Raw genomic sequence first — 13,084 nt, forward strand, 5'->3', positions numbered from 1 at the left:
GTAGCTTTTGTGACCAACATGAATCAATCAAACACCTCTTTCTCGATTGCCCTCTGGCAAAAATTATGTGGCGGACGGTTAACATAGCATTTAACATTACTCCTCCGAATTCCATCACCATGTTATTTGGGGCGTGGCTTGATGGGATAGATTTTGACACGGCGAGACACATTCGTGTAGGAGTTTGTGCTATGTTATGGGCAATCTGGAATTGCAGAAATGATTTGGTCTTTAACAGAACAACAAATATTCATTTTTTGCAGGCTATCTTCAGAGCCACTGCGTTGATCCGTATGTGGTCGCTACTCACTCCGACGGAGGCCAGGGAGCGTTTGGTTACTGGATCTACCCGATGGGAGATGGTAGCACGGGATATTTTCAACCGGTTTGGATGGCGGTCATGTAATAGGATAGGCATTTAGTGTTCCTATCTTTTTTTCTAGCCGGTTGTGGCTTTTTCTACTATTGTTTTGCTCTCCGTGAGCCTTCTTTTCATTTCTTGTTCGAGACCTGGAGACTTGGAGACTTGTGGTGTACCTTTTGCTTATTAATAATTATGGCCGTATGCATTATTCCGATGCAGAGGCTGGGGCGAACCCCCCTTTTCGAAAAAAAGATGTGCGGCTAGGGGCTTCCCATTATCACCTAATTATCCCTGTAAACCTTGAGACAATCTAATAAAGTGTGGTTTACTGCTAAAAATATAAAAAACGGTAATTTCACAAAAAAAAACTGAGATTTCTCTTTGCTACACAACACACACAGTCTGGTGTATATTTCGCCTGCTAGGTTCTGAGGATTTCTTCAAACAACCGAATGACGCTTGCATCTGGTATCTCTTCACGACCATTGGATCTGGCACCGACGGCCCAGATGCGCATCGTCTGAGAATCACACGGCAGTTGACAAACACATGACCCTCCTTATCCATTAGTGAGTAGTGACGCGGCGCCTTCTGGTTCGAGTGAGCTGCCTTGACCGAGAGGAGGCAAGGAGCCACAGCAGCCATGGCTCCCGCCGCTTCCACCTCGCCGCTCTCCCGCCTCCTGCTCAGCCTCCCGAAGCCCAACACCCGGCCGCCCCTCTGCGCCCAGGCGCCGAGCGCGGACTCCGGCGCGGGAGCCAGCACCAAGAACGTCGTCCTCCGCCGGCGCGAGGCCGCGGCAGCCGTCCTGTCCGCCGCTCTCCTCTCACGCGTCCTCCCCGCAGCGGCCGCCGCAGATGAGTGCGCGCTCGAGGCGACACCGTCCGGCCTCGCCTTCTGCGACCGCGTCGTCGGCACCGGCGCCGAGGCCGTCAAAGGCCAGCTCATCAAGGTCAGTCGAATTCGCGCCCAACCTCCGCCACAGTGATTAATTAAGTTCTTGATGCACGCGCTGGCTTAGCGTAGTTCCGATAGTAGTCGCGGGCTGCACGCTGACCGGTTTCGTCGTGGTTTGGCCATGGCGTGGCGCGCGCACTGCAGGCGCACTACCGGGGGATGCTGGAGGACGGCACGGTGTTCGACAGCAGCTACGGCCGCGGGAGGCCGCTGACCATCATGGTGGGCGTGGGGGAGGTGATCAAGGGGTGGGACCTGTGCCTCGCCGGCGGCGAAGGGATCCCGCCGATGAGAGTCGGTACGCGACGCCTCAGCCGAGCTCACGTCGTTCTGCTCTGAACTGAATTCCCCGGTGTGAGTCGGTGCTCTGGTGTGGTTTTTCAGGTGGGAAGCGGAGCCTGAGGCTGCCGCCGGAGCTGGCCTACGGGGAGAAGGGGGCCGGGTGCAGGGGGTGGGAGCCCACCTCCTGCGTCATCCCGCCCAACTCCACGCTCCTCTTCGACGTCGAGTACGTCGGCAGGGCATCCTCCTGAGTCATGATCGACCTATGCATCTATGTATCCATGATCAGGCCTTGCATATGCCATCAGTTCGTCGTAGAGGATTCATCGATCGATCGACATTATATGTGGAGCGAGCAAAGACCGTGAATCCTGAGATCAATATAAACAACTACTCCTACTAGTTTATTTCTATGAATCACTAGTACGTGTATGTATATACGAAACACTTTACCAGGTTTTCGCCACGTAGTGCACAAGCCGATTGCGAGTGTGCGCAGTGGGTTTTCTGGTAATACTGGAAGTTGCTTTTTCCCTTTCCCGTCCCGCACCCTATGTATGTTTTGCCAAACTGTTGTATTTCCATTATGATAAGTAATGAAAAGTAGGGGAGCCTTGTTCGACGAAAAGATTATACAACACCCAAAAGGGGGCTATAATCAATCAGAGGCATATTTAGTGTCTCTCGTGAACTTAGCCGCTATGTTTCATCACTTGGGCGAACGGCCATCCACTGCCTCCTTCTCCCATTCCGTCCGACCCATTTCCTCCCATCGCCAGCGGCCGCGGTGTTGTGGCGACGACAATGGTGCGGAGTTTGGTGGGTCAGAGGTATGGGTCTTATCTTGGTTATCAGTAGATATGTGGCACCATACTAGTGACCGGAGAAGCGCTGATGCCCGTTAAATCTCGTTACATGGTTATTTGGGTTACTATCGCTACCGGAGGCAGTGGACAGCGTTTGTGATGGATCTCCTACTGATCTGTGGGCAAGGTCATGAAACACATGTGGTGGTACATCTTGTTTGCGAATTTAAAGATGTTCCTGAGAGTAATAGTTCTTCTGAGAAAGAAATCTGTGTGAGCATTGTTAAACAGGTGGAATCTGCTGCCGAGTAGTATGTTGAACCATCCTTTCCCATGAAAATTAGAGATCATGTGATGGACTCTGCTACTAAAAGCAATAGTAGTAATAACTGCCATACTCCTTACGAATTTGTAGAGGCACAACCTGAACTTTGTATGATGAAAGAATTAAATATTGAGAACCCTAAAGAGGAAACTGTGTGTTTAATGGAACCAACTTCCAACGTTATAAAGCAAAAGAGCCATCACAACTCTGGAACACCTGTAATTTCTATTACTATAGAGACTCGTAGTTATCTTGGCTTGTGTGGTATTGGTGCAAGAATTAGTGTTTTTTCCCTTCTCTTTATCAAATTAATTTCTAATTAAGGATGTATTACCCTTGAGCATAGGACCCTGTTAGAATTCTCAAAGATGTTGATGTCTTATGTGGTAAAACTAACTACCCTATGATTTCCTTGTTCTTGGTTTGAACCAAGAGAACTTTTGTATTGTTGTATTCAGTAAAACTTTTTAACATACTGCTAGTGTTGTAGTTGATTGTTTCAAGAAAAAAGTTGATGCTAAATTATGTGCTGATCAAGTTGAATTTATTTTTTCTAGGTTTGCTAATCAACCAAATACTCTTGATACCAATATGAAAGATGATTTTGCGCAAATTGCTTCAACAGGTATTCATCTAGATGACCAACTGGAGCAATTTTTGATAGATCATGAGAGTCTTATTAATGATAAATATAGGAGACAAATTGATGAAAATTTTCACTTTCAACCACCACTCTTGAAAGTTAATATTCCACCTGATAGTTTGGGGAAGCCAACTCCTCGAAAGGGAGACCTGGTGTTTGATTTAACACCTCTACCCAAAAAAAAACTTAGATGTACTTATCTAGATGAAAAGAAAGTCTATCCTATTATTATCAATGCTACCTGTGAAGTGTGAATTGTTGGAAATATTCTACCTGATACTTTGGGGAAGCCACCACGTCCTCCAAATGGAGAGTCGATGTTTGATTTAACACCTCCACCAAAAACAGTTAGATATACTTATCTGGATGAAAAGAAAGTCTATCATGTTATTATCAATGCTACCTGTGAATTGTTGGAAATATGCCCTAGAGGCAATAATAATTGTATTATTTATTTCCAAATATATGATTAATGTCTACGTTCTATGTTATAACTGCTATGGCTCTTGAGTTTGTGATAACCAAGAGGCTCAGGAAAACTCATATGCACGTGTAGAATTATAAACGTAAAATAGATTCCTAGTCTTACCTCTAGGAGCAGCTCAAGTGTTGCATGATGGTTCTGTTTTCCTGGTCATAGGCATGAGTTAAGAGTAATGATAATATTGGCAACATTGAGGGCACGAAGTGAGAAGAACACTTATGTTGAATTGACCCATGTTGAATGTTATACTTAGAGATGATCTGGTATCAAGTCTATACTCCATAAAATGGGATGTTAACGTATGCACAATTCCTTAGATCATGAGAGTATCGAGTCACTTCATACTGGATGATGCACTATGGGGTTGTTTTAACATCAACCATAATAGGGTGATCATAACGACAACTTACAAGTTTATTGGAAATGTAGGCCAGTGGACTAGATAGCTCGAGACTGAGATTTGCTCCTCGAGGATGGAGAGATAGTCTTACGGCCCTCTCGGTATGACTGCGTCTATCATCATCTGGCCAGACATAGCATGAATAGCTCACAAGGTTGCCGGAACACGAGAACGAGAAAATAGAACAAACCAGAAATTAGGGGACTGGCATAGTGACAATGCGTTTGACTCATGGGGAAGCCGATATATGTCACATCGGGTTTTGTAACATATCGTGAAGCAAAAGGAATAGCATACGGTAACTGCTACTTCTTGAGCTTGCGTTGATTTTTCCCTTAAAGAGGAAAGGTTGATGTGGCAAAGTAGAGATAAGTATTTCCCTCAGTTAAGAACCAAGATATCAATCCAGTAGGAGGCACAAGCAAGTCTCCAATATATGCACCTGCACAAACTAACAAACAGTTGCACTCAACGCGAAAAAGGGGCTGTCAATCCCTTCACGGTCACTTGCAAGAGTGAGATCTAATAGAGAAAGATATAAAAGATAAGTAAAAGGCAAAATAAAGTAAACACAAATAAATTGCAGCAAGGTATTTTTGGGTTTTTTGGTTTATAGATATGAAAATATATGATGGAAAATAGACCCGGGGCCCATAGGTTTCACTAGAGGCTTCTCTCTTGAATAAAGCATACGGTGGGTAAACAAATTACTGTTGAGCAGTTGATAGAAAAGCGCAAAGTTATGACGATATCTAAGGCAATGATTATGAATTTAAGCATCACGTCCGTGACAAGTAGACTGAAACAATTCTGCATCTACTACTATTACTCCACACATCGACCGTTTCCTGCCTGCATCTAGAGTATTAAGTTTATAAGAACAGAGTAACGTTTTAAGCAAGATGACATGATGTAGAGGGATAAGCTCAAGCAATATGATATAAACCCCATTTTTTTATCCTTAATGACAACAATACAATACGTGCCTCGCTGCCCCTACCATCACTGGGAGAGGACACCGCAACATTGAACCCATCACAAAGCACTTCTCCCATTACAAGAAAAACCAATCTAGTTGGCCAAACCAAATCGATAGATCAAAGAGAATTACTAAGCTATCTCAATCATGCATAAAAGAGTTCAGAGAAGACTCAGATAATATTCATAGGGTGGGCATGCTTTCAGTTTTTAGCAGAGTATGTCTCTTCTGTTTGGACTAGCAAAAGTTTGACGCCGGCACTATGTTTTGTTGAAGAAAGCCTTGTGTGATGTGTGACTGTGTGTTGTGTTTGCCTTACTATCAACAGGAACGTCATCTCCACTAGAAGAGTCACACAAAACATGGAGTCAAATATGGGTCAAATCTCCACCCCCTTCGCTGGGGGGGGGGGGGGGGGGGGGGTTGATTCCAGATTTCATATCCATAGCAGCGTCAAGCAAAATTAATAGTCAATTATTATCCATCTAAATATTGGTTGTGGAGTGCCATTCAGTTTCCACGATGAACACTGCAGCAAGGTTATCAATAATAATAATAATAAACTTGGTTGTGGTAAGGTCGAGTTTAATGGAGTGGGAGGGGAGGGGAGGAGGCACGGTCGGCGCCATTTGCAATGGTGGAGGAGGACGCTTCAAGCTCTAGTGAGGTTGGGGCATTGGTTTGTGTCATCGATGGTGTGCACGGTGCGTCAACGATTGAGGTGATAGATTTTGAAATGCAATTAAAACATCTAGATTGCATCATAACATTTACATAAGTCCAAATGGATTATCTCATCAACCCGTCATACAGATACATATGATGATCAGTTGTCAAACTTTATAAAAATTTGAGCAAGTTTGTAGAGAAATTTTATTTACATCTAGAGTACAAAATCCATATCATTAGATAAAGCCTGACATGTACTTTTATATTACTAAAGTTTGTCTTTTAGAAAAATCTAAGGGCACCACATTGCATTTTTTTAAAGGAGGTTAACCCCCGGCCCCTGCATCAATCGATGCATGCATCCATCTTTATTAATTATTCCATAAAGGTCTGGCGTTGCATATGAAACTAAGGGAGTAATAAGTGAGTGGTAAACTTGAGAAAGATTATAGGGAGATTATATTATAATTTAAATTCTGAGGGGTCCGCCTTGCACGCTAAGATTACACTTTTCTCAAGTTGCGCTGTTTTTTTTTTTCCGATGACGTTCCCATAGATGTGAACAAGGTGGCCTTGTGCGGCCGGCGATTGATTGAGCTAGCTTGGCTGCCACGATTACCATGCATAGCAAACATTCTTTCTTCCTTTCTTGACCTCCATAGCTATAGCTTCCCCAGATCCATTTAGCCTCCCGCACAAAGATGCCTAAACCTTTCCTCACACATGACTCCATGAATGTAGCCTCAAGTCCTCTTTACACGTGAACGTACGCCTGATTAATTCCAACCAAAGATTTGCTCCTTTTGCAAGTTTTGAATCAACCATACATTCCATTTCCATCCATCACCATGCCATGCCAAGCACCTAAATATATATACACGATGCATCATGCCAACCTTCCCATCTCATCTCACCAAGCTCTCTCGATCACAATTCACAACCACCATCAACCAGCCAATCCATCCATCACAGCGTCCACCACGATTCCCTGCATACGCTTCCTCATGGCGGCCGCCACCAACACCAAGCAGCAGCAGCCGGCACCGAAGCCGGAGTTTGCCAACGGTGAGAAAAGCAAAGCGGTGGTCGACCAGGAGAACCTGGAAGCGGGAGTGATACGGCGCATCGAGGAAGAGAAAGCCAAAGCAGCGGCCGCTGCCATGGAAGCGAAAGCGGTGCTGGAGAAGAAGGCCACGGCGTCCAGCGGCTGGAAAGAGCGCGTGGCAGGGGGCCTGGAGCAGCTGACGGACATGAAGTGGGCGGACAGCGTGGTGGAGAAGGCAAGGAACAACAAGGAGGTGGTCGCCATCGCCATCGCTGCTTTCTCGCTCGGCTTCTTCGTCTCTCACAAGTTATTCAGGAAGTGAGCACCACACATACGAACAATGGATGAATATGTACTGGAGTAAAGATACATAGCTGTGTGATTAAAGTGTACACTGACACAGCAGAACATGTAAAGTAATTTGTGCAAGTAAAGTATGTATATTGACACTAAAAACATGAAGTCAATCATCATATCTGGCTACAACCGAAGCTGGCCAAATCTTGGCATTTCCATTGGAGAAATCCACTAGTGCAGAACCGGCCTTTATCACCGGTTCGTAAGGGCCTTTAGTGCCGGTTCTGCAACCGGCACTATGGAGTGGAGACTAAAGCCCCCCCCCCCCCTTTAGTACCGGTTTGGCACGAACCGGAGCTAACGTGCCACCACGTGGCATGAGCCAGGCCCGGGTACGTGTAGGACATTAGTACCGGTTGGTAACACCAACCGGTACTAAATGTTTGGGTGTGTTTTGGTTTTAATTTTTATTTTTCCTTTAATTTTGTGTTTTCAATTTAATTTAGTGATTGTTTTACATTATAATGAGTTGTTAAATCATTAGGTGAAAGTACCGCAAATTAGTTTCGACTGGATGCATGTGGATCCTAGCTAAGTGATCAAGTATATGCCATATCCATATTACTTAGATCACTAAGTGATCAAGTATATGCCATATCCATATTACTTGATCACTTAGTGATCTAAGTAATATGGATATGGCATATACTTGATCACTTAGCTAGGATCCATCCAGTTGAAACTAATATGCGGTTTCTTTCATAAATGATATAATAACTCATCATCATCATCATCATCATCATCATATTATAAGCGTTCATAACACCACAAAAGCAAATCACTCTTTGAGATTAAGTTCAGGACGAAGAACACGGACACGCATGAGAGGACAACAAGTACTAAGAGCATGATAACTAGCTAAATCACTCCTGCTGCTCTCTCTCAGGTAAAATAGCATAGAACATGTGTAGCTCTCCTGATTCATCATATTGAAGCATGCAGATGAACCTGTCTCCTAATCGTGGGTTGCGCTTCTGATTGCTGCCCCCTAGTACTTCTCTGCGATCGTTAACAATTTTGCTCCAACCTTTCACTATTAAGCATATCGCTTTCAGAAATCCTGAATGCACTCATGTGCACTGTAGGATATCTTGGCCGTAAGCTAACAATTGACATGCGACCTTTACTCTCGATCCACTGAGGCACAACTGTCATCGGGAGTCCCTGTTGAAGAACATCGTATAGTAATTAATATACTTAGCAATGAAAGTTTAGCTTGAAAAATAATGTATGCAAAAGATGCACTGAGAACTAATAGTAAAAATCTTACCATCTTTCCTAAATACATGTGACCGTAGTTCAATACGATCACTATTGGTCACACGTTTTGAGTACTAAGATTTTCAAATTCAGGAAAATGATTTCTCTTAACAGCATCAAGATCCTCAAGCCATGAAACATAATGACTTATCTCCTCGCAGTTTAGTTCAGCTCCGGGACAGTAGTAGGTCCTGTCTACCAAGCGCCGGACATGTTTGCTTGAATGGAAATAAGCTGTCAATAGAAATTAGTTGTCAACTATTTTTGAATAAACAATATCAAAGACATAAATATGGTTGAGAAACTCACATAATGGTAGAACTGGAGGCGTCTGCACATCGACCCAGATGTCTCTATTACCTTCAATATCATCTTCTGGACGAATATCAAAGGTGATAACCATATCAGGCTCAAATGCATAAGCCTTGCATAGTGCTTGCCAAGTTTTGCATTCAAAATAGGTGTACGTGTCTGCATTGTATAATTTGACGTTGAAAGTATAACCAGCATGCTCGGTCTTCAGGTAAACTCTCTTTACCTCCATAGTTTCCATAGCACTGAAACCTATCTTATCCAAGACAAAAATTCTTGCATGGCAGGGGGTGCGCTAGTAGAATAGTGAAAATTTAAAATCCATAAGTTGAAGCAAATGAAGCATATATAATTCATGCTTAATTACGAAAAAAGACTTGTCGTTGTGACTTACTGTATCCACCTCGAAGATCTCATCCAGCTTGATGCTGAAGCGCCTATCATCAACAAGGAAATTTCTGTCGCACAGGCCGCGCTGGTCTTCACAGAATTCGCACTTAATGAAATCTTTTTCGTCGTCAGACGACATTTCCTATGTTCATATAGGTGAAACATTAAACACTTACTAGTTCTATTAATTCAACTAATTTAACTAATTCAACTACTTCTATTATTTCAACTAGTTCTATTAATTCAACTAGTTCAACTAAGCATTTACTAAAAATAAACTAGTTATATTAATTCAACTAGTTTAAATAATCTCATATACCTAAATTCTCTTACTAAAAATAAACTTGTTCTATTAATTTTCATACTAAAAATAAACTAGTTATATTAATTCAACTAGTTCAAATCTCATATATATACCTAATTAATATCTAGCTAATTCATCTAAAATTGACATTAATATTTAACATCTTTTCCATATAATTAATCTAACATTAACATTCTAACATTCTTATCTACGTAATTTATCTAACATTAATCTAAACAACAGAAAATGAGTAAAAACAATATGTGTGTGTGTGTGTCTGTGTGTATGTGTGGGTGTATGTGTGTGTGTGTACGAGCGGGAGGCGGCGGCATACGGGCGGCGGCGCGAGACGGCGATGCGACGGGGACGGCGCGACGACGAGCGGCACGCCGGGGGCGACGGCGCGATCGAGACGGCGACGTGGTACAGGGCGGCGGCGACGGGCGGCGGGGGCGACGGCGGTGACGGCGACGACGGGCGGTGAGGGCGACGGCGGTGACGGCGACGACGGGCGGCGGGGGCGACGGCGAGCGGCGGGGGCGGCTAGGGCGGCGGCGATGTCGCGCGAAGTAGTTGGAGAAGAAGTGGTGGTCGATGAAACTGAATTTTTCGTAAGTGCCATATATATAGGAGGGGCCTTTAGTACCGGTTGGACTAAAGGCCAATTTTCGCCAGGCCAAGGGGCGGGAAACTGCCCCTTTAGTACCGGTTCGTGGCTCCAACCGGTACTAAAGGCCCCCCTTTAGTACCGGTTCGTGGCTCCAACCGGTACTAAAGGCCCCCCTTTAGTACCGGTTGGAGCCACGACCCGGTACTAAAGGTGTGCGCTGGCGCATGAGCGGTGCGGGCAAGTTTAGTCCCACCTCGCTAGCCGAGGGGCGCCCGTACCAGTTTAAAAGCCCCGGCGCGGCTACTGTCTCGAACTCCTCTCTATAGCAGGCTTCTGGGCCTAACTCTGGCGCGCTGCCCGTTGAGCCTGCTGGCCCTTCTGGGCCTGTATTTGCAAACCCTAGGGTTGGCAGGCCCAGCGGGCAGCGCCCCAACAATTTTTTATATAATTTTCTTTTATTTATTTCTGAGTAATTTTTTTTGCTGTATTTAGTTTCTTTGTGAATATAAAAAAATTATATAGTATTTAGTTTCTTTGTAAATGACTGGAAAACAGCAAATGATGTCAGAACGTGTTGGAAATTGATGACGTCGCTTTGAATGATGCATACTGAACGCAAAAATAGGCTGGAGTTCAAATAAGTTTAAAAAACATTGAAGTGCCCGTGTAACAGATGAGTTCTCGTCCGAAACCCTGATACTCCGAAAGAGATTGTCCAGTTTGTACACGAGGTGCGTCCAGTTTTCGCCGTGACCCTCTCTACTCTTTTGCACATGTTATGCAGGCGAAATGATGATACCATGCCAAGTTCTAACATTTTCAAAGTTCATTTTATAGTGATTTTTAATTTCACCGTCATTTAGCTCTCTAAACAAATCGGTAAATGACTGAAAAACAGCAAATGATGTCAGAACGTGTTGGAAATTGATGACGTCGCTTTGAATGATGCATACTGAATGCAAAAATAGGCTGGAGTTCAAATGACTGAAAAACAGCAAATGATGTCAGAACGTGTTGGAAATTGATGACGTCGCTTTGAATGGTGTGTACGGAACGCAAAAAAGTCTGGACTTGTAATAAGTTTAAAAAAATGAAGTGCCCATGTAACAGATGAGTCTCGTGAGAAACCCTGATACTTCGAAAGAGATTGTCCAGTTTGTACACGAAGTGCGTCCAGTTTTTGCCGTAACACAAGAAGTCCGGAGGTGTAATAAGTTATTAAAAATAAAAAAAGAGGCACAATGCTCGTTAATTAGCTTCAAGCCTTTCGGAATAGTGCAAACTGCACTGCACATAGCTCCGTGCAGTCTACACTATTCCTCAAGGCTTAAAGCTAAGCAACGTGCAGATGAGCATTGCGCCTCTCCTTCATCGTCTCTGCACTCAGGGCTTATAAACCGCTCCTAGTGCCTCTCTCTTCGCGAGGTGGGACTAAAAAACAGCTTACTAAGAAACTATAGTACCGGTTCATGGCACGAACCGGTACTGAAGGTGCCCGTGGGGCCTCAGCCTGACCACAGCCTGACGCGGCTTCATTAGTACCGGTTCGTGACACGAACTGGTACAAAAGGTTGCCCACGAACCGGTACTAATGATCTCCGCCCGCCTAGCCATTGGAACCGGCACTAATGGACACATTAATGCCGGCTCAAAATCAAACCGGCACTAATGTGCTTCACATTTGACCCTTTTTCTACTAGTGATCTACCAGAGATTACAATACTCATGGCACATACACAGAAAAACTCATCTACAGTTTCTAGGTACATAGAACCATGGTTGTCGGCCAGCCATCACAGATCTAGTTATTCGTTGCATTTTGGACCATGCCTCCGTGCCACTAGGAGAAGAGGAGAACTCATTCACATGAAGAAGTGCTCAAACCGTCGCCTGTGGAAGGCGAATTCCGCCTACGTCCTCGACTCCTTCGTTGCACGTGTACGTCGCCCTCGTTGCGACTCTATCAAATTACTTTTGTGGATCTTCAATCATATGCCCTAGCTAGCTCGTGGACATCCTCTAGTGCGGAGCAATCGTTGTTGTCCGTGTGCAAGGAAGAAGAAAGAAGAAGGAAAAAGGAAGAAGGAAGACAAATATGATGAGAGGTTTCCATGTGGGGTCGTTGGTTTGAGGGATTAAGTTTAGGGTATCTGCTAGCTGAGAAAAAGTTTAATCCCTCAAAATTATTGACTTTTGGGGATAGGGAGAAGGTTTGGGAATTAAGTTTAAGTGATATGCTAGAGAAGCTATTAGCTCTGATGGTTAGACTCATCAACCCCCCTTTAGCTCCCGCTAATGTGCCATTGCATACGGACGTGGTATATTGTGCCACATTAACCCTATTTTCTTTTGATTTTGCTTTGTACTTCCTTCATCCAAAAATAAATGTCTTTGATTTAGTACAATTTTGACATTTTCTCCTACTTCATCGATGAAAATTAGCTCCCAACTACTTATTCATCTCAAAAGAATTTAAAGGACTTAAGCTATGAAGGAACTATGAGAAGAGCAAATCAAGCTCCTCCGTTGGCAACATTTGCCCCATTACAGAAGCATCCTTCATTGCACCACTGAATATAAGTAGTGTCAATGTTATTTGAGGGATGAGATGATCTCACATGCCCCTTTGCCCTTGCTTCAACTATATCCTTATTTGCGATGTATTTGAAAGAAACAATATACTTGCTAGATTTTAAGAAAATTTACAAAGACAATCAACATATTTGAAAACAATATTTTCGTCCATCTAGGAAAATCAAAAGATTAATCCTCCTAATTGTTGGGCAATTTATTAGGCTTTGTTGAAACCCGTTATTCACTTCGTTTCTTCTCTAGAAAAAGGTCATGGAACGCACATGTCCTCACCCATGTGCACTGGTGTAGCCTTTCACCCTCCC

The 13,084-nt window shown here is 43.9% G+C and overlaps 1 protein-coding gene across 1 annotated transcript; it reads left to right on the forward strand.

Annotated features, from left to right (window-relative positions):
- Nucleotides 1-928: 928 nt before the first annotated feature.
- Nucleotides 929-2,231, forward strand: LOC109747648 (peptidyl-prolyl cis-trans isomerase FKBP13, chloroplastic). Its single transcript, XM_020306680.4, has 3 exons — nucleotides 929-1,316; nucleotides 1,466-1,619; nucleotides 1,706-2,231. Exons 1-3 carry the CDS (start codon nucleotides 1,008-1,010, stop codon nucleotides 1,852-1,854), a joined length of 612 nt encoding a protein of 203 aa, XP_020162269.1. The 5' UTR covers nucleotides 929-1,007; the 3' UTR covers nucleotides 1,855-2,231.
- Nucleotides 2,232-13,084: the final 10,853 nt, after the last annotated feature.

Source organism: Aegilops tauschii, chromosome 7, assembly GCF_002575655.3.
Source record: "Aegilops tauschii subsp. strangulata cultivar AL8/78 chromosome 7, Aet v6.0, whole genome shotgun sequence".
NCBI classification, from domain to species: Eukaryota; Viridiplantae; Streptophyta; class Magnoliopsida; order Poales; family Poaceae; genus Aegilops; species Aegilops tauschii.

Coding starts and splice junctions, on each gene's coding strand:
- LOC109747648 (XM_020306680.4), top strand. CDS start 1,008: ATGGCTCCCGCCGCTTCCACCTCGCCGCTCTCCCGCCTCCTGCTCAGC. Junction 1,317..1,465: donor TCAAAGGCCAGCTCATCAAG/GTCAGTCGAATT, acceptor CGCGCACTGCAG/GCGCACTACCGGGGGATGCT. Junction 1,620..1,705: donor GATCCCGCCGATGAGAGTCG/GTACGCGACGCC, acceptor GTGGTTTTTCAG/GTGGGAAGCGGAGCCTGAGG.